This window comes from Marmota monax, unplaced genomic scaffold, assembly GCF_021218885.2.
Source record: "Marmota monax isolate L192 unplaced genomic scaffold, Marmota_monax_Labrador192_F-V1.1 WCK01_AAM20220418_F8-fsc00018, whole genome shotgun sequence".
NCBI classification, from domain to species: Eukaryota; Metazoa; Chordata; class Mammalia; order Rodentia; family Sciuridae; genus Marmota; species Marmota monax.
In genome coordinates, this window is record NW_026692201.1 from 21,263,742 (window position 1) to 21,289,451 (window position 25,710).

General features: G+C 35.7%; 1 protein-coding gene and 1 pseudogene across 1 annotated transcript in view; one reads left to right on the forward strand and one right to left on the reverse strand.

Annotated features, from left to right (window-relative positions):
* Positions 1-25,710, reverse strand: part of Mctp1 (multiple C2 and transmembrane domain containing 1) — a 526,481-nt gene that overhangs the window by 278,709 nt on the left and 222,062 nt on the right. The window contains exon 2 of the mRNA XM_058573996.1: positions 10,304-10,418. Coding sequence (XP_058429979.1) covers positions 10,304-10,418 — 115 coding nt within the window. The remainder of the gene's footprint in view (positions 1-10,303; positions 10,419-25,710) is intronic.
* On the forward strand, positions 16,974-18,152 carry LOC124080556 (activator of basal transcription 1-like; annotated as a pseudogene).

Genomic DNA, 25,710 nt, shown 5'->3' on the forward strand with positions numbered 1-25,710 from the left:
AATGACTATTATAACAGGACATGTCTATGAAGTAGTTATAAGAAGTAATGGCTCCTGTGGCAAATGAAGCCTTTATGTCAGGTTGGTTCCCACATCTCCTCAGTGTGGATCTTGTCTTTTTGCATCTGCACTATGTTACCAAAATATAAAGATAAATAACTTGCAGATGGTAGTGGGAGCTGGAGCTGCTACATAGACTACAAAATATCTGGTGCTTTCTGGCTGATAAGCTGTAGTTCTGGTCCTATATCCTCTTAAACAGACTGTGTCAAGTATGGTCATAGATAGTCTTTTAAGGCTGATGTTTAGTTGAACCAAGAGCCACAATGGTTATAGAATACTCTTTTGTTCTTTTTGAGATGTAAATGTAAAACTCAATTATCTAAGGTCAATTTTGTATAGGTACAGTGTTATTCCTTTGGGGTAACTCAAGTGTCATGAAATTTATTTCTAGGTAGATTCCATTTTTAGTTTTTAAATTATTGATCAGTTAGATGCTTTTGGTGCCAGTGCTCAATGCTGATTGTAAGACAGTAGAGATTTGCCAGTGCTTTCACTGTTCATAACGTATTGCTCCTTTCAGGGTAATCATCACTTACATTAGAAGTATGTATATTGGCTTATATACTCACTTCCAAAAGGAGATGCTGCTGTCTTCCATTCTGGCATCGTTTATAGGTAAAACAGAGGCATTCAAACTTTCATCAGCAGGTAGCCTTCCTTCTCTCCTTGTGCTTGCCTTATGTTCCTACTATTAGCTACAGGGACAGAGATGGTGTCTTCAAGAGGAATCACAAAGGAAGTCAGTCTCAGACCTTGGTGGAAAAGACTATTGAGGTTGCAGAGATGAACTCATGGGTGCAGATTTCAAAATGTAAACTGAGACCTGAATAACTACAAGAGGGGACTTAAATTTTTAGATTTCCAGAGCACTTTTGATGCAATGGCAAATGACTTTGTGAAAGTAGGTTGCTAATGTAAGGTCATCTGAAAAAGAAATATAACTGTGAAAGTGAAGACACATTTCTAATTATAGTTATTTGTTTTCAGATATTATTGGTATTACTTTTAATGGTTTATTTTATAAGCGCACAATAAAGCACTTTCATTCCTTTTTGTTCTCTCCTTTGCCCTAAATTTAGAAGATTGAATTGTTGGCAATTAGAATGAATAACATCTCTTAAAATAATCTTAATTAATGGGCCTATAATTTCATGTCAGTTGTACTGAAAATGTGAACTCATTCTTAATAGATATACTAAGCCAACTGACCTTTCAAAATTTACAGAATAATTTGTGTATTATCCAATTTTGGGCAATACATAACAGAATTCCTGAGAATATTTCTTCATATAGGCAAACTGCATAAAAATCCAAGAACACAATACCAAGAAGAAACATACCTTTTAAGAAGGTTCAATATGGAAAACCATGAGTACAAGCTAATTAACCCCAGAGAAACATAAGAACAATGTCTCTAATAAAGAAACTCAGAGATATGCTTTTAAAATGGGTTAAGCTTACTGCCATCTTGATTAACAGCTGCTGAATTAAATCATACTTATTCTAAATCAAGTTCGTCTACAATCAAATCTCATTTGAAAAGAACACCGTTGGCAAAGCCTATGCAGATGCTGACGGAAATACACTGAATATTGATTATCTCTAAAATTCTGAGAAGAGTGTCAGATATTGTCCTCAGGGCCTTTCCTGGATCCTTTTACTTCACATGGCAATGTAGTTATTTACAAAAGTTTAATAAACATTGGTTCTCTTTCCTTCCTTAGGAAGGAAGCAAATTTGTAATCCTAATAATGGAAGAAAGGACACCTTAAAAAGTAAATAATGTTTAGATAGGTGAACTATGACTATGTTTCAACAGTGGGAACATCATCCTCAGAGTATCTTCAGGAAATTGTAGTGACTGCTCTATGACTTAAGGTATCCCAAATTTACCTCTGGTAAAGGATGTCACCTCTTGCTAAACCTTAGGAATCTATCTTAAAGAAAGGTATACCCCACAGATATACTGCTGCAGACAAATCCCAGGGAGGAGCCACTGTACCCTTTTCTCTGACATAGACTAAAGTGTTAAGACCAGTATAAAATGCTTTCTAGACAATGGTGCAATCCTGGAGTCATTACAAAATCTCCAGGTAGAAGTTCATTCTCAGGGTTTAGCAATTGCGTGCACGTGCGTGAACACACACACACACACACAAACACACAGTGGAGATTGAACCAGCAGCCTCATGCATGCACATACTCTACAACTGAGCTACATTCCCAGGCCCATACTGCTTAATTTCCTGGTGAACTTTAATGAGATTAAGATGTTTTAGGAAGCATTAGTATATTCTATATGACTGAATCTGGGACTCTTGAGAATGCAATGGAATACTGTTAATAATTACGTCAGTTAAAAGGTATAAAACAAAAGCCCCCAGGTTAACTGGACTATATAGCTATCCTATTTTTTTTTAATTTTTATTGTTGGTTGTTCAAAACATTACATAGTTCTTGATATATCATATTTCACACTTTGATTCAAGTGGGTTATGAACTCACATTTTTACCCCGTATACAGATTGCAGAATCACATCAGTTACACATCCATTGATTTACATATTGCCATATTAGTGTCTGTTGTATTCTGCTGCCTTTCCTATCCTCTACTATCCCCCCTCCCCTCCCCTCCCCTCCCCTCCCCTCTTCTCTCTCTACCCCATCTACTGTCATTCATTTCTCCCCCTTGTATTATTTTTCCCTTTCCCCTCACTTCCTCTTGTATGTAATTTTGTATAACCCTGAGGGTCTCCTTCCATTTCCATGCAATTTCCCTTCTCTCTCCCTTTCCCTCCCACCTCTCATCCCTGTTTAATGTTAATCTTCTTCTCATGCTCTTCGTCCCTACGCTGTTATTAGTTACTCTCCTTATATCAAAGAAGACATTTGGCATTTGTTTTTTAGGGATTGGCTAGCTTCACTTAGCATAATCTGCTCTAATGCCATCCATTTCCCTGCAAATTCTATGATTTTGTCATTTTTTAATGCAGAGTAATACTCCATTGTGTATAAATGCCACATTTTTTTTTTATCCATTCGTCTATTGAAGGGCATCTAGGTTGGTTCCACAGTCTTGCTATTGTGAATTGTGCTGCTATGAACATCGATGTAGCAGTGTCCCTGTAGCATGCTCTTTTTAGGTCTTTAGGGAATAGACCGAATAGCTATCCTATTATAAATAAATTTCCCCAGGATCAAAAACAAAGAGGAACCTGAACACCAAACCATGAATACACATCAGAGATGGCAGGTACTCTCACAGCCAGTCCTGTGAAGATTGGAGGAAACATCTGTATATGCAGATATCTTTAGATATAAGTATATGTATATATCTGTGCATCCTGCCTTGTGCACAATACACACTAGTCATATTACTCTGCTTTACCCACTAGGAGAATAACTCTTTAGGAGCTTCACAAATCGTATTCTAATGATAAAATTGCTGGCAGGCCCTCTAACTTGAAAAAGTCCTTTTTTACACTTAGAATTCAGAATATATTTCAGTTTTAATAAATTGAATTTATTTTCTCAGATCTGGCTACATTATATCTGGTGTTCTCAATTAGTGAGAAATGTGAATCTTAGCTAGTGGTAAATTTCTAAATCTTTTCCCATCTACCAGACTTTTATGATTTCTGCTACAATCTGGAAATGTGGTTCTCAGAACACCTGCAAACACCCTTCAGCACAGACACATCAGACTCATAGGGTAGGCTTCAAGAGATTCAGAGTATGGTACCCAGGATCTTATAACTCTAATCAATGCAGGAATTTCCTTTTCCTTTTTTACCTTTTTTTTTTCACCTGGGAATTGAAGTCAGGGGCACTGAGTTACATACCCAATCCCCCCCCCCCCTTTTGAAAATTGAGATGGGATCTTATTAAGTTGCTGAAGCTGGCCTCAAACTTGTGATCCTCCTGCCTCAGCCTCTTAGAGTCCCTGGAAATACAGGTGTGCACCATCAGACCCAGCAATGCAGGGATTTTTAACACTGCTATAAACAGAATAACAAAAAGTTCCCCCAGTTCACCTGATTGATATTTAAATTTGATCCTAGCACGAGAAGCAATTGTCCTCAGTAGTAGATTAACTTGAACCTCTAGAGATTCCTTACCCCCCAAAAAAGAAGGTATGTCTGAGTCTTTATCCCTGATCCTTGTGACTGTGACCTCATTTAGAAATAAGGTCTTTGTTGATGTAATTAAGTTAAGAATCTTGGGATACAGTAATTCGGTATTTAGGGTGGATCCTAAATTCAACCATTGTGTCTTTATAAGAGAAAGGAGAGGGAGATACAAGGCCCAGAGACACAGAGGGGAGGGCCACATGAAGGCAGAGGCAGAGACTGGAGTGATGCATCTATAAAAAGCCAAAGAATCCTGGAGCCACAAGAAGCTGCAAGTGAGGAGAATTCTCTCCAGTAGTTCTGAGAGGGTGTTTTTCCTTGCCACACCTTGATATTTTGACTCCTGGCTTCTAAAACATTGAGAGAAAAAAAATTTCTGTTGTTTTAGGTCTCCATGGGGTAATTTTTAAAAGCAGCTCTAGGGATACAATATATTCTTCACAATACAAATTTCAAGAAATCAAATTGTAGGGAATTGCTACATTGCTCTTATTTTTCTAAGAGTACAAATAACTATGTTAAAACATTACATTAAGAATTCAATACATGATAATATAGATGTCTCTGTCAAAAGGTATATCTCCTAAAAAGTACTACTTAATTAAAATATAAAAGGCATTTTTCTAATAATAACTGTACTTGACAATTACATAGGGTCAGGTAAAATGATAACCCAGATTTCAGATAAATCATATTTTAATATTTGTATTTTTCCAATATTATTTGAGACATGTTTATACATATATATGAAAGACAATGTATTATTTATCTCAATTGCAGATTTAACAAGGTATCCTATAGTTCTGATTTCTAAACCTGGAACCCTCAATTGGAATAGGGAAAACACACATCTCACTCAAAGTCACACAGCTAACAAAATGTGGAACTTGGCTTTGACCTCATGTGTGTCAGATTCCCAAGATCATGCACTTTGTGGTTCATCAGGCTGCCTAAAGAAGAGCTAGTAAAACCCAGGAAATGGTAGTACTATTTCAAGAAGCCATCTGGATATTCTGGAAAAGGGGTAACAAAAATATAAAAATGAGGGCAGCTGAGGCTGCCTCTGTATCTACTACATATGAAGGAGGATTCTGGAGGAACAAAGTCCAGCATTCCAGTGATAGTGGTAGAAGTGGAAATGAGTTTTTTCCTCCCATTCTCCTGTGCAAATGTGATATGAGGCATAGGGGACGCAGACATTTTTGTCTTGCTGGGTAGTAGATAAGGGCATTGACATAAAACAGAAGGGAGACCAGCAGAGTAGAGGCAAGGGAACAGTGGGATGGAAGGGGGAGAGAAAAAGAAAGTACTGGGGACTGAAAGGGAGAAAATTACATTCCATGCACACATGATTATGTCAAAATGGTCCAATATTATTAATAACCATGATACACTACTAAAATCATAATAGTAACTTTCAAAAATGTTTGAAATGCGAGGCCCTCCATCCCTAGCAATGCTTTGGTGGTCCACAGACCAAAGAATGGCCTTACGGAATCCTGCTGGATGACCATAAACAGACTCTCAGACTCCAGGAAAAAGTATTGTCGGGCAATAGAAAAGCAAATGGGAAGGGCACCTTTCCTGTGAAAAAGGAACATCAACATCAGTGGGATAAATGAAGAGTGTAGGATGTGCTAATTCTAATGGCTCTGCAAGGGTCTTATTCATTGTTTTCCAACCTGCACAGACCTCCCAGACACCATCAGTTTTAAAACTTCCAAAGGTTTTGTTGGTGGTGGTTTGTTTGTTTAGCCCCTGCCTCCCAAATGCTCCCAGGACCTGATGAACATTCCCTTGAGCCTTCTCTCATATGTTCCTTTCCTTCTCCACTTCCATACTCATAATCCCAATTCAAGCACTCAAAACTGTATTCCCACATGACTGCAATGCTTTCTTCTAACTTTAAGTATCCATTTCCATCTAATTATCCTGCCAGCTATATGTATATAAATTCATGAATCTACAATGACCCAAAACCATCTATCCAATCAAATGTTTAACACAGTTATTCAGAAATGGGTCAAAGATGTTTACTCAACCCCAAAAGTAACTCAGGTTGCTTCCTCCCTGTAATTATCTCTTATTACCCTTACCCAATTAAAATTTCACAAATGCAAAAGTAAGGTAAACTGGTGAAACTGAATTAGAGTTAACCTTTTAACATTTTGTTGTATTCTTCATTCTTGCAAAGTAATATTTTCTCTCTTTTTGTTCTTTTTTCCCCCTCTCTCATTTTTTTTTTCTTAAATACATGCCCCCGCCAAGTTTCCTGAAACTTGTTTCATATTTTTGTCAGTAATATCTATAGAGAATAATTTGAGATCCCAAATTGTGGAGAAACAGGGAATGTTGAAATGAGGTTGTGCACACACCTTTCAAAAGATAGAGATGATACGGTTCAGATAAATTGTGTCTTATGATGGGAGTTTGCCTGATGTTCTCTTATGATTTTGTCGAGCTTTTGCATTTTGACAAGAATGCTACAGAAATGACGGGTGGTGCTTGGTGTACCTTATCAGGAGCTATGTGATGTCTGCATGTCTCGTTACTTCTGAATCACCTTTGATCACTTGGCTAAGGTGGTGTCTTCCACACTTCTCTAGAGTTAGTATTTTTGCTTTTGTAACTCATTCATATCTTGCAGAAAAATACTTCAAAATGCTGCAAATACTCTGTTTCACATCATAATTTTGCACAGATAACTTTAGCATTCATTGAAGATTTTTGCCTACAACGATTGTGATTTAGTGTTTGTTAAAAGCTGATTTCTATTTTCATCTTCCCTTCTTCACTCATACATTGAAATTCTACTATAAGGAAAAGCTGTACCTTCTCTCTCACTTATTCTTTTATTCAATCATTTATTTATCAGTATGAAATCAGAGATATTTATTATATTCCACATGTTATACTACATTAGTACCATTATTTGTTTTGTTGCTGAAATTGTCCCAGTTTTGGACATTAGGAGTTTCTTTAAGTTGGCCCTATGCAATTTTGACATTCTGCCATCAACTTCAGAGCACTGCCTTAGTTCCTGGCAATGCAAGATGTTCCAGGCTCATCTTGTACTTTTCCTGTATCAGGTCTGAAATCAACCATTCCTCCAGGAGCCCTGATTACTGTATTAGGAAAATTCTACTTAGAAACAAATACCTAGGCCCTAGGTGTGTTACTATTTTATCATTAAACTTTTGTTATAGCTTCTGGGCCCTTTCAGCAAATAGATGTAGGAAACACACACACACACACACACACACACACACACACCTTTATCCATTTGTATTTATATCTATTTGAACACATATTAAAACCCATTAGTTCACATCATTACCTAATACCACAGGGATCATTCTAGACTTACCCATTTCCTTTTTTCCCCATATTTTTATTGGTGCATTATAATAATACAGAATAGTAGGATTCATTATTGTATATTCATATGTGCACACACTATACATAATTTGGTCAACATCTTCCCCAATACCTCCCTTTCCTTTCCATCCTCCGTCCTCCAGGTTCCATTTCTTTACTCTACTGGTCTTCCTTGTATTTTCCTCATCACCTCCCAACACCCCGACCCCAGTTTTTTCTCTTGAGCTTCCACATATGAAAGAAAACATACAAGCCTTGATTTTCTGAGTTTTGCTTATTTCATTTAATATAACACTCTCAAGTTCCATCCATTTTCCTGCAAGTGACATTTCATTCCTCTTTATTAGCCTTCTCATTTCCTGTATTTGTAACTACTTTCTCCAAGGTTTCTCTCTACCTGGCTCTCATTCACTACAATCCATTTACTTATTTGCTAGCTCCTAGCATACACATTCATCTAATAATTGATAATAATGCTCCAGTACACAATATTTATGTTTATTGATTTTTAAGTTTTATAGCATATAACTCACTACTGTTTTACATCGTTTCTTAGATTAGTTATTTATTCAACAACTCCTGAGGTGTAGTTATTCTTATATTTCTTTCTGAGTTCCTCCATGCCCTATTGACTTTTACTAATCAATCTAGTAGTTATTTTAAGATGCTAACTATTGCCATAGTTAGAAATGTACAAGAACTATGGTTTACTCAGGGAAATATTACTCCTTCCTCACCCTTTTACCTTATTCCCATCCCCTATTCTTGTCACCTGATCTTACCCACATTCTGCATGTTATCAATTTTATTCATTTCTGATTTTTTTCCTGTTCTTCTTTTTGTACAAATTAGAAGAAAACGCAAAATTTCTTATATCATTTTTCTTACATGAAATGATGCATATGTTGATATTCTTTTGAACATTTCCTAAGTAAACTTAATATATCTTCTACAATTTTCCTTATTAATTCCTAGAGATTTTTCCTTATTGTCTTTTACAGCTGCATGCTCATGTGGATGTACTACAGTTTATTAAACTTTGCCCCCATTAATGGCTATGTTTTAAAATTTTTATAATTATAAACAATTAATACATTGTAAAAGTATATATTTTAAATTACTGAGGGCTTATATAGGAATAAAATTTTTATCTCCAGTTCAGTGGTTTAATTCTGTTTTAAAAATACTATATTGAGAGCAGCTTGAAAACTAAAAAAAAAATGTTATATGAAATAATGTTAATACTGTGCTAATAGCATTGTTTTCTTTTGGTAATCTAATTATAACTTATTTGAAATAGTTCAATCCAATAAACATTTCTCCTCACCTACTAGACCAGATGTTTAATTTTGAAATCTTTCCCATGGGTTCTAACATTTTCAATCATATCTTCATTCATTAAAAATATTCTAATTACTAAAAAGATTAAATTGTTTGTACTTGTTCAATATTGCTTGTATTTTGTTATAATGTAGTTTTCTACTATTAGTAGGACAAAAGGAACATTTGAAAAAGAAGTTCTAATTACTAATATTTACTTAAAATTAAAACTATTGTAGTTTCTAATCATAAAATAACCACTATTACATAAAAATATTTTATCCCCTTGGAGAGAGAAGACATAAATTTTAGACTATAGCCTGTTTTGTTTTGGGTTTTGTTTTTTGTTTTTGGTAACTGGGATTGAACCCCTGGGCCCTCAAGCATTGAGTCACATCCCCAGTCCTTCTTATATTTTAAGACATGGTCTCACTAAGTTGCTTGGGGTCCCACTAAGTTCTGAGGCTATCTTTGAACTTGCCATCCTTCTGTCTCAGCCTCCTGAGCTGCTGGGATTACAGACATTCACCATGTCCAGCTAGACTATAGTCTTAATCTGGCTCCTCTATTCCCTAAGTATGGATATCTATTAGGATAGAAGGAGTAAAACTGTATCATAGAATGTTATGGGTCGCTCCAGTGGTATAATGACAAAATAGCATAGGTTTCCTCCTCCTAGCAGGAGAAGTTTCACCAAAACTTTGCTTCCTGTGAGACAGGAAGCTTTCAGGGACCTACAGGTCTCTATCTCCTGCATGGCTGGTAATTAAAATTTATGAAGGATGCTACACAGTCTATTTGGGAATTTATCCCTGATCCTGCCTCTACCCTGGGTTTAGGAATCCCTCAGGTGCTCCAGCCTAGTTTATCAGGACACTGCACTTATAATCTAAGGAGTATTTATGTTGTCCTCTGCCTCATCATGGCCTACAAAAAAACCTGTTCAGTCCACCAAGTCCTGTTTAATCCTATTGCAAGGTCCAAGTAAGTCTCAAATAGTTATTTGATGGAAAGCTCTAAAGTTTTGGTGAGATACTAGTCCTGGATTTTGTAATTTCAGTAGATTTAACTGGGTCTACTAAAAAGTAACTTCTGGTATAGCTTCAAATAGACACCTCACCTATGTAACCACCTGTTCCACTGATTATATACAAATAGAGTCTAACTTGTCAGCAGTGTGGTAAGGACCTTGCTGTCTGGGTCAAGTAGGTCATGGTTTGGAACCTGCATCAAAACCTTTTTCTCCATGGTCAGAGGAGTGAGGTAATATATCAAATTGCATCATTAAATCCAAACTTCTCAAAATTACAATATTACAGTTTTTATTCAAATTTAAGCAATCATAACGGAAGCAATCTTTCTCACAAATACACAGAAAAAGCATCTAGGTGATATTGTTCTTATGTTCATACCTCCTCGATCTCGGGCAGCTAAACTTTGACCCCTTCTTAATGTAATGTCCAACTGGTACATTCCGGGATCAGCCAAAGGGACATCTGCATTACTGGTTCCAACAGTGTTTATTTTCTGGAAAACAAGAAATATACAAAATATTAAGTTTATTATCTTTGTTCTTTTTTCTTAATGGGAGACTATATGTAGCTTAAACCAAATTGTAAGAATTAGACAATAAAAAAATCAACTTGTGATTTCACACGGTAACATAATCACTCAGTTCTCTGAAGGTTTTGAAATTCATAAAATTCTTTAGACTTAAAATAAAAACATGGCCATTATAGAAATGTCCCATTTTAACTCATTATAACATATACAATATGAAAAACATTTTGTATGGAAGACTACATAATTTATCTAAAAAGATTAACATAAGAATAGTCTCTAAAAGTAAAAATACATTAAATTATGAATGGAGAATAAAGATGTACAGAAGCTGATTTCCATATAACTGAAAATTAAAATTAAAATGATTTATTCAGGAGTCTTTGTTGACTCATTTACCTATGCAAAAGATCTCAGACTGATGGATTATACACTTCTATTTCAGCCCCAACATAAAATATGATATAATTGTATGGAAATAAATTCTCCTAGCATTTTGACAGTATTTGCAAGAAACAAATTCTCAATGGGGCTGAATATCTAATGCTCCTTTCTATGGAATTAAAGTGCACCAAGTTTTTTTTTAAAAAAAAAAAAAAAACCTTTGCAAAGCTACCTCTATAGAATATTTTTAGCAACAACACACTCTTAATAAGTCACTAGGCATTGAGTTACAAAAACATTTGCAAGAGGAATAACAATAAGAAAACAACACAAAAGACATTCAGTAAAAATTTTAGAGGTCAAATCTTATATCTCTTCCATTTTGTATAGAGTAGGAAAGTTATTTTTCTTCCCATGTTTGATATTATTTTAAATTTTATGATTTTTTCTATTTAAAAAGAAATGTTATTTTGTTTTAAAATATGCATAGATAATAGTTTCGATCCTTTAATTCCATAATTCACATGAAATGCAACTATAAAGCAGTATTTTTCAAATTTTTATTGAGATATAATTCACATAAAGTAAATTCACCTTTCAAGTGAGGCATTATATTTTTTCTGAAGTTTCAGGACCAAGGTAAGAAGATTTCCTTTTGTAACAGTGATTATTTAAAATGAGAAGCACAACTTTGATTGATAACCTGGAGTCATCATCTCTCCTCTGGTAACAATAAAGAATTCATTTTGCTCCTCATAGTCACCTTGTTTCTATAAATGACATCACCATTCCCTAATCACTCTGGCTAGAAATTGCTGAGCCATCTTTGAACTCCTTCATTTGCCTCCCACTCACATCCAAATAGCTGCCAAGTACCATCCACCCCATTTCTGTGTTATATTTTACAACTGCCTTTTTCTGTGAATTCCTATTACCACTAGTTTGGATCACGCCTTGAAACAACAGAGAAATAAAAAGTAAATTTCAATCCAATTGTTCTAGTCCTGTAGTTACCAATTATTACTTTTGAAAGTTCTTTACAAACATATACACATACTAGTGTTCTAGTCAGCTTTTTGTCACTGTGACCGAAACAGCTGACAAACAAGTTTATGGAGGGGAAAGTTTACTCAGGGCTCCTGGTTTCAGAGATCTTAGTCCACAGATGGCCAGCTTCACTGCTTTGGGCCCAAGATAAGACAGAACATCATGGCAGCAAAACAAAGCAGTCCAGGACATAGCTACCAAGAAGTAGAGAGAGTTCCACTCACCAGGGACAAAATATAAATCCCAAAGGCATGCCCCCCAAGACCTACCTCTTCTAGCTATACCCTACCTACCTACAGTTACCACAGGATTAACTGCTGCTTAGGTTAAGGCTCTTATATAAGCATTTCACCTCTAAATTTTCTTGCATTGTCTCACACACGAGTTTTGGGGAGATACCTCTTACCTAAACTATAACACAAAGGTTTTTATGTGGTTTGTGGTTAGGTTTTGGTTTTAATTTTTAACAAAGCTAATATTATATTATTTTCTCCATTTTAACAATTTATTTAAGAAAAATATCATGGCATTTTTCTACCCATAGATTGATCAGCTTCTCCCCCCACCTCTAATTTTCCAGCTTTAATGAGGCATAAATAACAAAATTGTGTGACTCTATGATATACAATGTGATGATGTGACATACATATATTTTGTGAGATGATTGTTATAATTAAGTAGTTAACATATTTCTTACCTCATTTAGTTAATCTTTTTCATTTTGTTTTATTTTGTGGTGACAACATTAAACAAATTTCAAGTATAAAATTCAGTATTGTCACCATGCTATATACAGACATCATGCTATATACAGACATCATGCTATATATTGGGTTCCCTAAATTATTTATCTTATACTGAAAGTTTACATCTTTGAGCAATGTTTTTCCTTTTCCCTCATCCCCTAAGCCCTGGTAACCGCTTTTTGTTTTAGGAAAAGTATCTTCCCAGCGTGTCAATACTATAGTTTCTCTGTTATTTCCTATTGATGAGCAGTCATGTTAGTTTCAGTGTTTGCCACTAAAAGGACTAGTAATCTTATTTCTCTTATAGGATATTTTTTTCCCCAAAAAGTTTAAATCCTTGACACTCCTTTCAAAAATGTGTCAGAGTACCTATTTACAATAACTAATCCGCATATGATGTTACTATATTCTAACTTTTCAAGTTTTGTGAGCAAAACACATTATATACCTTTAAAACATATTTTCAGAGGTATGTTCAGGTATCTTGAAATCGGGGTAAAGGATAAAAGAGTGACAAATATTTATGGGCCATGCAGAAGACATCCATCTGGAAAGAGGAAGTCAACCAACGGCTTCTAAACAACTTCTCAAAGAACAGTTTGTATGAGAGTCTAATTCATAATCAAGATTTAAATTCAGATTCCTGGACAGTTGCTGACATGGACATTGTGTTCTAAGCAGTTTATTAGGTTCTTTTATACATATTGTTTCTGAGTAAACAAATCTATTAATGAATATTAATATTATATAGGCTTAGTACATTCTTTAAAAATGGAATGCAATCTGCAGAAAAAAAAAGTGATTTTCTACTCACCCCACCTTTAAAGACACAAAAGTTTGAATGCTCAGATATCTGTAACTTTTGTAGTCTTTGTTACACTATTCAGTGCTTCTGGAACTTTAGACTACACAATTTATAAAGTACTCTGTTTTATATTTTAAAATGTATACTATATGTTATCTGAGGTTAAGGAATTTTCATAGGTAATTTTAGTTACTTCAGAGTGTCCACTCCTGCCATTTTAGAATTTAACAGTTAAGACACAATTTCACTGGCCATGTATTTATTGGCTATGTTCATTTTTTCTTTTACAGAAAATTCATCTTTTGGCTATGTTCATTTTCTTATTCATATCCTCTGCTCATTTTTCGATTATGCTGTCTTTTATATGGCATGTAGGAACAGTTTTTATATCATATATATTGCAAATATTTCCTTCTACCTTGTTTTCTGTCTTTGATCTTTGGTCTTTGGGCAGTTAAAGCTTTTTTTTTTAATAACTTCTACATTCTTTTTCTAATTTGCTTTTCCCTTCCTCCCTTCCTTCCTTCTTGCCTTCCTTTTTTTTTATTTGCTTCTCATGATGCTGAGGATCAAACACAGGACCTTATACACACTAGGCGAGTGCTCTACCACTGAGCTTTATCCCCAGATCCTTTCTTCATTTCTTATCTTGACTAAAAATATTTTACTACATCATGAAAATATGTAGTCATTTTCTTGTATTTTTATAATTTTAATTTTATGCACATCTCTAAATCATCTTGATTATGAATTTATACAGTATATTTAAATATACTGTGTAAAACAGGAACTTAAGTATTTCTTCAAATGTTGGTTGGATTGAGAGTCAGCAGGTGTAATACTACCTATTAAAAAGCCATTTCCATTTACAATACAGCAAGTTCTCACAGGTATTTGGATATGCTCCTGAAATTCCTATAATTTACTTATTTTTGCATAAATACCATACCATTAATTACAATGACTTTTAAAGCAAATTTAAATATCTGTTAGAATATGTAGCTGCACATTTCTTGTTTTTAAAAAGTTGCCTGGTTATTGTTGCTTTTGTTGTTTTTGGTTTAGCTAGGCCAGAATCACAGATTGAATATCAATTCTGCCACTTACGATAAGTATATGTGAGTTCTTATTTTTCAAAAATGAAACAAATGAAAAGGAACAAGATTTTGATCTAAACTTCACTGAATTTCTATACTAATATGGAAAGGACTTATAGTTTCATAATACCAAATACTCCTCTCAAAGGAAAATATAACTTTCCATTTCCTCAGATCTTGTTTTATGATATTTAATAAAATGATATTATTTTCTTCATAGGTCTTATGTCTATCTGGCTAATTTTATTCTTGGGTTTCATTTTTATTGTAAATGAAGTAATTTTTCAGTTCTATTTTGATCAGGAAATAATAGTATAATTATGACCTAATAATGTATAATTGACAAATATTATTTTGTATACTGACTTTGTCTACTATCACTTTGAGTTGTCTGTGTATAAAACTGTCTGTAATATAATTCCAGTTTGATTTGTATTATCTAATGCTTCAATTACTTATTTCTTTTTGTGTTTTCATCAAAGAGTATTTAAATAGAAGTAGTAAATTTCTGAATATTTGATTTTAATGTCTTTTAGTATTTCAGTATTAAACATGTTGCTTACCAAGCTTAAGCTTTTTCTTCTATTCTGATTTTACTTGGAATTTTAAAAAGTAACTTCTGAACCTTATCAAGCAATAGGTTTGGTGCTTCTATTAATAAGATCATAAGATATATGGAATTTTTGGATGATAGATTTAACTGTTCTTTTTCCTTTTTATTAGTTCTTTTTAGTTATATATAAAAATAGGGTTCATTTTGACATAACTACAAAAGCATGGAATACAATTTGTTCTAATTCAAGCCATAGTACTTCTTCTTTCCCTCCCCTACTCCCTCCCCCTACTAATCTTTCTGCCATTTACCCATAGTCATTTTTTTAATCAATGTCTTATGGATGTACATAATGGTGAAATTCACTGTGGTAACTTAATATATGACATAGGAAGGTTCATTCCCTTGTCTTTTCCTATTTCATCCCTCCTCCCTTCCCTTCATTCTCCTCCATCTAGTCCATTGATCTTTCTTCTATTTTGATGGAATCCCCTGCATTTTCCTTTCCCTCTTTCTCCCTCTCTCTCCTTCACTTCCCTCCTTTATTCTGGACTAGCTTTTAGTTGGTAGATTTTTCTAACAGTGAATCATCTTCATATTTCTGGAGTAAACTTTACTTGGAGTTGTGAGTTAGTTTGCTGTGATGCACAGTCCTGATTGTGTTCAAAACCATCTACTGTACCCCAGCATACTTGAGAATATGTCTACTTCTCACTGAAGGATCCACAGCCCCCATTTTATACCTTAAACCTATTTTTCCAAACCAATCTTTGACTTTTCTCTTTCATATACTTTGGACCATTTTCCTTAATAGAATAGGACTTAAAATCAATCACTCCTATCTTCATCATTCTCTCCACCAGGACTGCCCTCACCCTCTTGTTTTCTATGTCTTCCCACCAGTCTTCGAGTCTTCTTTCATGAACATTTAGTATCTTTATTTTCCATTGCCACATTATCTTCTGTTTTAGATTTTAAACTTTTAAAATCAGGGAACAGAGTAAGGATCAAATTGATTACAAATTGAATAGAGGCTACAAGAACAGATGTCTTTAATGACACATGATCTAGCTGAGTAGAAACCTACATGAGGATCTGTAACAAAGCTGATAAGCGATGGGCAGTTTTGTTCTCTCTCTTCTCCTAAGCTGTGCATGACACAGAATCTGTGCTGGCACCTTCTTTCTGGAGGAACTCAAGTATACCCTTAGAATCCTTCTCTATAAAGCACTCTAGGCAGCTGTAGCCAAATCAAATTTGACATTTAAAATGAATGCTGTCTACTAAGAAGTTATAATAAAAGATAGACTGCAAGATGATGAAAGAATTAAATCATTTGGAGAACAGGAAAGATGCAAGTTATAATGGGAGAAGAATCTGAGGGGTACGATTTTGACAAGGGAGGATTTGCAAGACGAGAACATCAGGAAAAATCAACCTGATACAAGTGGTGAGTAGTTTCTAGAAAGTGCATCACTGAGTTGTATGAGAAATAAGATAGAAAAAGACTGACATACAGTGAGACCAGGCTAAGGAGAGTTTTAGCCTGTGGGCAACAGGAAACCATCACATGTTTTTGAAGAGAGGAAAAAGTGTAAGCTGGCCTCCTGACAAGCATTTATTGTCTGTCCTTCATGTTTCATGCTCTGGGCTAAATGCTCAGATTTCAGAGATGAACAAAACCTGGCCTTTTTTTCCCCTGTAAAATAGATGAGAGTAGAGAAATCCCGTGGGCAAAGGAATTATTTAAAAGGTTTTGTAACAGTTTCTTTTAAGTCACAAGAACAGGATCTGATCGGCAGTTAGAGAAACAAAAGATGGATTCAAAAGATATTAAAGAAATTCAATCAACTGAATTTGCCAACTGACAACATGTGGCAGAGGTAGGAAATGGAGGAATGTGTCATACAGAAGTTTGAGCTGACCTTTGAGAGAATGGTAATGCCAGTAGTTGAGAAAAGGGAGGATGACAAGTTCCATGGTGTCATGACCCAAGAGTCCCCCAACCCTGTGAAAGAAGGATATCAAGAACCACCGTGGTTCCAAGAAGCACATACATCAACAAGCTGCCTATGGAGAGATGCTACAGATATGTGTGTATTTGTGTGTGTGTGTGTGTGTTTTATATTATGTAGAATATCTTTTTTCAAAATGTTTATTAAGAAAGGTGTCTCCAGTGCTAGCTCTGTAACATAGTTATTTGTCATTTCAAATATCTTGAATGACATTTCCAACTTGTTTGTACTGGCGTTTTTCTTTTGAAGCCAGGGAAATAGGCCCTTTACAGCATTTATCATAATTTCAAGGAGTCAGTCAATATGTCTTCTCAGCATAAGACAGAGGCAACTACTGAGAGAGGGCTGTTGGAAGAAAACAGAAGCAGAGCAGGAGCAGGAGCCTGGGCCATGTCCTGCAACCCTGCAGCCCCTGAACATCCACAACCTGCTCAGGGTGTTTAGTGAGGTCAGGATCCTTGTCTTCCAGGCAGAGGACAGGTTCGAGAGAGGTAAGAAGGAGGCGGCACCAGCCTCCAGAAGAATAAAAGCAATCTAAGTACATCAAGGACTACACTGAGGGGCTGGGTGGAGTCCTGCAACAAGTGGGTGGCCAAACGGGTAGCAGCCAGTCTGTGCAACTCTCCCATGGGTGCTGGCAGGCACAGCCCTTTCCGTTATGACCTGTGGAACCTTTGCACTGGTTTCCTTGATCCCACCTCAGTGAACACCTTGCCTTTGAGTACCAGGTGTGACACCAGAGCTTGAGAGCAGAGGTTGCTCATACCAAGCAAGAGACTGACTTCTTCTATCTTTGGAGTTTAGAGCAGGGACAGTGCTTCCTTGTAGCTATGGAGACCCTACTCATCCAGAAGGCTGCTGGGTGTTTGCCCAGAGTCCCATGAAACAGGAGCTGAGGACCTGGAAAGCACTTGGCCAGGACGGTGTGAACAGGCTCACCTGGCTACAACCCAGACCAGGCCTGCTGCAACCAAGGGTTCTTTGCCAGAATCTTTGGAGTATCCCACCACCCTCGGAGAGTACAGAGGAACCCTCTCTGGTCAGGGACTCATGAGGGACAGGGAGGCCCTTTCACCTCCTATTCCTGCTCTGCTTCTGGTCTATCTCATGCTGGAATGACACATGACACCCAGGCAAACATTTTCAACTTGTTTCTGAGACGAGGAGTCTCTGGTGAAGTCTAGACATGGAAGTTTTGTGGGCCTTCCTCCGTCTTATGCCCAATTCCTATAAGTGCCTGGCTTATGCACCTTATTCATATTAGCTTGATTATGACCACTACCGATGCCTGTTAGTCTTGTTTGACTTGGTTGCCTGTATCTTGTTTAGTTGGGTGCTCCTAAACAAAATGCTACTTTCTTGTCCCAGGAATGGCCTTTATTTGAACCTCTGGTGGAAACGGCTGGTCCAGGCAGTCTTCTTCTGTTTACTGAGTACAGACAAGGGAACAATATCATTTTTATTTAGAAAAACAGATATAAGAGTTACTGGTTTGTAACTGAATTAGGGGTGAGAGTCATTTCAACTTTTACCTTGTGTTATATTCATTGACCTTCACTCCATCTCCTTGTCTCCGAGCCTCCATTCAATCTAGATTCTTGTGGGTTTTTTTCTATTTAATTCCTTAGCCCAGAGCATTTATCTAGTATATTTATTAAATTGCAGTGTGAGAAATAGTGATAATGGGTGAAAACGACCTTGGTGTTAAGAGTCTATAGAGGAGCTGGGGCTGTAGCTCAGTGGGAGAGCCCTTGCCTGGCATGTGTGAGGCACTGGGTTCAATTCTTAGCACTGCATATAAATAAATAAAAAAAGGTCTATCAACAACTAAAAAAGATATAGTTTTTTTTTTTTTTTTTTAAAAAAAGAGTCTTATAGATCACTAGAATAAGATGGGCATCATGGTAGAAGCATATAAGGGATAGAGTCGGGGCCACGTGCTCTGGGTGTGGACCCCATTTGTTGTCACAGGCAGCAGGAAGGTCAGTCTTCACTAAGTCTCCCCAAGTCATTCCTAGAGGTGAACTGGAAAATGGCAGAGCAGAATAAGTTTGGACTGCTCCTGAAGTTCAAACTGCTTCATGGATGGAGTGTTAGGGCAAACCAATGTAAAGGGCAGAAGCTTGGAGGAAAGCTGGGAACCAAGATCCCTTAAGCGCTCTTATGTGTGTTGGGGCTGTGCAGGATTCACAAACACAAGCAGAGGAGCCCTGATTGCTTCAAAGAATCAGGGTGAGCCATCAAAATTAACTGAAAACTTGGGAGTCACAATGTATACACAGAAAATAATACAAGGAGTTAATGACCTCTGCAGTTATTTTTTATATATATTCTTACTAAACTGTAAAATCCATGAAGGCAGAGGCCATGCCTGTAGTTTACATAGATGTAGCCCTGTCATATCCCTGGCAAAGAGGAGATGATCAGTACATATTTCTAAATGAACTAAGATGTTAATAATGGAAAAGAGTTTATTTTTTAATTCTTCTAGTTATTCTTTGCATTTTCAGAGGTCAATTAGAAAAAGCACAGTAATGGCAAAGGAATGATTGTCTAGAGGAATCCCAGGAAGTAAATGCTTGGGTGGGGGGAGGACACCTGGGCATCTAAGAGCCTTTCATGCCTAAGCTCTTCATATCCCTTGCTTTTTATTTAATCTGGTTTATGGTCTCAGACATTCCCAAATCAGAGTTTTACATGTAGATGCCTTTGATTAGTGATGCTACAACACAGATAATAAGAACAGTCTCTTTTGTAGACATAAATGCTACCTTAGTCTTGGTTACTTAAAAAGGAAAAAGGTTTATTTTGACTAACAGTTTTGGTGGCTGGGAAGATATTGGCATTTGCTTGGCTTTGGGTGAGAGTCAACTTGCTTTGCAACAATGTACTATCTCAGGAACCAATCTAATCCCATGAGAATGAGAATTCACTCTTACAAGGAAAGCTTTGATTCTAGTTAAAGAGCACACTTCCCAACTTCCCTAAATTGGTAACTAAATTTCAACATTTGTAGGGACAAAACAAATCCAAGCCATAGCACTAACTCTCTTAATAAGTTAATAAGTTAAAACTAACCTCTCCTTTCCTGTTCCTTTTCTTTCCCTAACCCCTCTTTTCTGGGTTTCTAGCATAGATTTCTGGATTACAAATGATGCATCAGGTAAACATTTAGAGATTTGAGAGATAAACTAGAGGAAACACCAGGTGCTCTCTGAAATTAATTACTCTTCTTTAGTTCTTGAGTGGATCTGTCTCTAATCTAGCTGTTTCTTAGCATTCTAATTTTGAATATGTTGGAGAAAATATAGGTTTGCTCACTCAGTGTATATTCCCAATCCCATTGAGCTTTAGTTTTTATGTGTTAAAGAGGCTGGAAAACTATGAACTACACTTCCCAGTTCTCTTTGTAGATAGGATTTTGCTTAGGTTCTTCAGTTACATGAAACTTGGAGGTAGAAGTGAGCACTATGGCAGCCTGAAAAGCTTGGTATAAGAACCATCTGGTTCTTCTAGAGAAGCTATGGCAAATTTTGGTGACTAGTCCCTGGTATCATAAGTACCACACACTAGGCAGAAGTAGCAAAGGTATAATGTGGTTGGTATATTTCCAGACCTCTTTAGTATCCAACACTAGTTCTCTTGACCTGCCTTCCTGTTTAAATTATCTGGAAGAGATTCTGTGTTCTGTAAACTAGAACCCTCCTCAGATCAATGGCAAGTAATAGAAATAGATGCAGGTAAGAGATCTTCAGGGAGGCAGTGATCTGGATTATCCAATAATACTAGAGGTTGGGACACAAGAAATGCCATGAGTTAGCAAAGTAGGTAATTAATTACCTGGGAATGAAGAGCTTTAGTAATGGCTAGACCTTGTAGACCAATGATTGCTGTGATAGAACATTATGAAGGGTATAGGATATGGGGAAAAGGTCTGTTTCTAACAGGCCTGAAAGTTTAAAGAGAAATGATAAGTTCAAAACCTTTAATTCAGAGCTGTTGACAATTGCATGATATAAGCAGGTATAAACAAAACTGTCCCAGGTAAAATGGGATGTTTGTTACTTAATAAGTTAGTCTTCATAGGAACCAGGAGGAGAGGATAACTGGGGTTTGAATTTGAGCAAATTATGTAATATGTATTTATGAATATGTTAAAATTAACCCCACAATCATATCAGACTATAATGCACTAATAATGCACTAGTAAAAAATAAATTAGCCTTCAGTTAAGCAGAAAGCAGAAACATCCAAATTATAGATATGATTCTGATCATATCAAAGCTTACTATTGTTTGTTTTAGAACGGAAGTACAACCCTGGGTTTAATTCTGAGATTTTGATTTTCCAATTTTCTATACCAAACAAAACAAGCTTGTCAATACTCAGGCCCAACAAGTGACAACATTTGCTGCTGTTGGATAAAGTACAAAATTCAGTGCTCCAGGAATGTCTTTCCTGGGACTCCCACGACCCTGATTACTCACCCTCGGCTGGTCCGCTAAATTGATTGTTCTGTGAGGCATTGCTTCATGATTGCTGATAACCTTTCCACCCACACATACAACTAATAAAATAACCTGAGTCAAAGCAAGAGAAATTCTATTTTCTTAATCCTTATGTACGTGGCACAGTCCCTTTTAAAATCAGACCAGGAACCCAGCCTCTGTGGTATGAGATACAGATCCCATGGTGGGAATACAGGTGTCAGATCAAGTACAGAACTTCACCCCTGTACCATCTGCTGTGCCCCTTTGTTTCTAATCTTAAAGATGCAGTAATAGAGACCTCATGAAGGATCATTTTAATTATGAAATAAAATGTGTCAAAATGCTTAGTAAACATAAAAAATTATTTAGATATAAGTATCTATTCAGGGACAGGTGATGAGAAGAGTTATTATAAGATAAAGGAAATATTACAAGCATCAAGGACAAAGGCCTGGATATAAAGCCTAGCTATGCTGTTAAACTGCTGTAAGGATGAGGGAGATTTTTGAGGTCTAGGGGCCTTGTTTTCTCCTCTTTAAAATTATAGAATTGTGAAAAGTGAAAGAAATAATGTAATTGAAAGTGCTTAGCAAAGAGACAATTTACAAAGTAGATTCTTCCTGCTTTTTGCAAATTATAATATGTATTATGCATATGTACTGGGAGTGTTTATCAATGGTCAACCAGAAATTAGAAACAAGCTAGCAGATCTTCCTTGGGTTATGTCTGGGGACTTTTGTACTCTTTTATTACTTAATGATTGCTATCTTTACTATTTCACCAAAATAATATTCATTAGACCTGAGAGCAAGATAAATTTTATTTGTATTAACTCTTCTGACCTTTCTATCTTTTGATGAGTCCTCAAACATATTCGTTCTTCCTTAAAGAAAACCAAATTTCATCAAAAAGCAGAGTTAACAGCAAACGGAACAACTCCAAATGATTTAAACTTATCAAAAATAGGCATCCTGTACTAACTTAGTGATTGATGTTACCTGGCTTGCCACATATGCTTCTGACAATAAATGTTTCAATTAATCAAGATTAGTTCTGTTATTTCCAAAATTTGGGCAATACACATAGGAAACACTTAGTTTCAAAGGATTTAAATTTTTGAAATTATAACAATCTCAGAGAGAGAAACTTATGTAACAAATATTTTACTTGAATTTTGAATTTTGCTAGAAAAACACATTCACGTCTATGCATTCACAGCTAGAAAGCTGTCACCATAGATACCCTGAACTCATCAGATTTTATGAAGACCCATCAAAGAAACCTGCTTATAGATTTAATTGCATACCTTTACTTTTGAGGGAAAAATATATAGTGTATCTCCTTTTTTCAGTGAATTACAAAGTGCTTTTTATCTGTGTTTCTGTTTTAGAAACTTATTGTTTATTTTAAAATCAACTCCAGGAAAACCCAAAGAACCAAAGTAATATTTGGTAGTTCTAAAAGCACTGATATGATTCATATGGAACATTTTTATTGACATGGGCAAATGCTTAGGGTTAAAAAATAGTGAGGTGAAAAATCAGATGCAAAACTGCGTACAGATGATATATGGATACTAACCCACAACAGGGAAGGGGAAAATTAGAAATTCATTGGACTAAACAAAGGGGAATGAAGGGAAGGGAGGAGGGATGGGAATAAGAAAGACAGAAGAATGAATCAGACATATCTTTTCTATCTGCATATATGAATACACGACCAATGTAACTCCACAAACATGCACAATCACAATAATGGGATCCTAATTTGAACAAGATATACTTATTCTATGTATGTAAAATATTTCAAAATATACTGTACTACAATGTAAAAAAGAAAGAAAAAAAAGAGAGAGAGAGAGAAAGAAAGAAAGAAAGAAGGAAAGAAAGAAAGAAAGAAAGAAAGAAAGAAAGAAAGAAAGAAAGAAAGAAAGAAAGAAAAGAGTAACCAATAACCCCTGTAAAGAAACAGCAGACTGGGAAATGGCTGCTCAGACTGAAAAACAGCTATTCCTACTTGAAGCACTTTATGCTTCACAAAAAATTTCACATGTCAGAATTCTGGAATAGAGTTAGGTAGGTAAGCCCTCAAAAATTTTTCTTGATGAAGTATTTCATTTGTTCTGCATGTAGAAAAAGTTAAGTAATTCAGTACTGATGATTAATAATGCAAGAATTACACTGAGGTTAGTTTATGGAAAAAGGTCACTGTGAGACAATATATATGGCTATTGATAAATGACATATAATCCTACTTACTCTACTCATGCTGTTTCAGAATATTATAGATTTTTACCTTGTTTTCGTAAAACAACAAGAAGTTTTAAGAATATATTCTCAACTCTTTGTTTTCAAATGATGACTTCATTGAAGATTGACAATATTAAAAATGTAAAATGCTCTTCCTCCCTGCTCTGTTCTTAGTTGCTCTCATTATATCAAAGAAGACATTTAGCATTTGTTTTTTAGGGATTGGCTAGCTTCACTTAGCATAATCTGCTCTAATGCCATCCATTTCCCTGCAAATTCCATGATTTTGTCATTTTTTTAGTGCTGCGTAATACTCCATTGTGTATAAATGCCACATTTCTTTTTATCCATTCATCTATTGAAGGGCATCTGGGTTGGTTCCACAGTCTAGCTATTGTGAATTGTGCTGCTATGAACATCGATGTGGCAGTATCCCTGTAGTACGATCTTTCAAGGTCTTCAGGGAATAGTTGGAGAAGGGCAATAGCTGGGTCAAATGGTGGTTCCATTCCCAGCTTTCCCAGGAATCTCCATACTGCTTTCCAAATTGGCGGCACCAATTTGCAGTCCCACCAGCAATGTACAAGGGTACCCCTTTCCCCACATCCTCGACAGCACTTGTTGTTGTTTGACTTCATAGTGGCTGCTAATCTTACTGGAGTGAGATGGTATCTTAGGGTGGTTTTGATTTGCATTTCTCTGACTGCTAGAGATGGTGAGCAGGAGGAAAAGATTAACATTGAACAGAGACATGAGGTGGGAGGGAAAGGGAGAGAAAAGGGAAATTGCATGGAAATGGAAGGAGACCCTCATTGTTATACAAAATTACATATAAGAGGTTGTGAGGGGAAAGGGAAAAAAAACAAGGGAGAGAATTAAATTACAGCAGATGGGATAGAGAGAGAAGATGGGAGGGGAGGGGAGGGGGGATAGTAGAGGATAGGAAAGGTAGCAGAATACAACAGTTACTAATATGGCATAATGTAAAAATGTGGATGTGTAACCTATGTTATTCTGCAATCTGCATACGGGGTAAAAATGGGAGTTCATAACCCACTTGAATCTAAAGTATGAAATATGATATGTCAAGAGCTATGTAATGTTTTGAACAACTAATAAAAAATAAATAAATAAACAAAGATATTGTGTCCAACTACAACTAAAATAAATAAATAAATATTTTAAAAAGCAAAAAAATGTAAAATGGTTAATTATATTTATTCATTGCAAAATAATAGGAGGAAAATATAACAGCATGCTAGCAAGGGTTATTCTGTGGATGATGACATTAAGGGGAATGATTTTCTTCCTACTTTCAAGAAGGTTTAAAGTATTTAACATATGTGCAGCATGTATTGTTTTAATAAAGACTTTAAAATAACAATATTATTCTCTGCTGCTTCTACCCTTTGATGGCTCTGTTAAAGATACTATGGAATAGACTTATAAACTTTATTTGATTCAACAAAGGCTTTCACATGGAGCAAAGCATATAAATATGCCAATTTTATTGACATAGGAGTCTAAAATAAAGTTCATGTATATTTCATTCCCTCAAACAATTTCATGGTCACAGGTGTACAAATGTGGTTGGAGAAGTATTTCATATACTCAGCTGTGCAAATATCACATTATCCCTCACAGGTAAAACCAGACTACAAATATGGAACTGTGAAGTCTGGCATAGGGTACCCCTCAGAGAATATTTTGATTTCTATTTCATTATTGCCACCTTCGCAAACACTGGTAGAAGAGGTTATTAAGTTTTCAAGCAACAGAATAAGTAACAGAGCATTGAATTATAACCCAAAGTACAAAATAAATTATGGTTTTATCCTGATATAAATGATTTGAATAAGTAATTAAATAAATA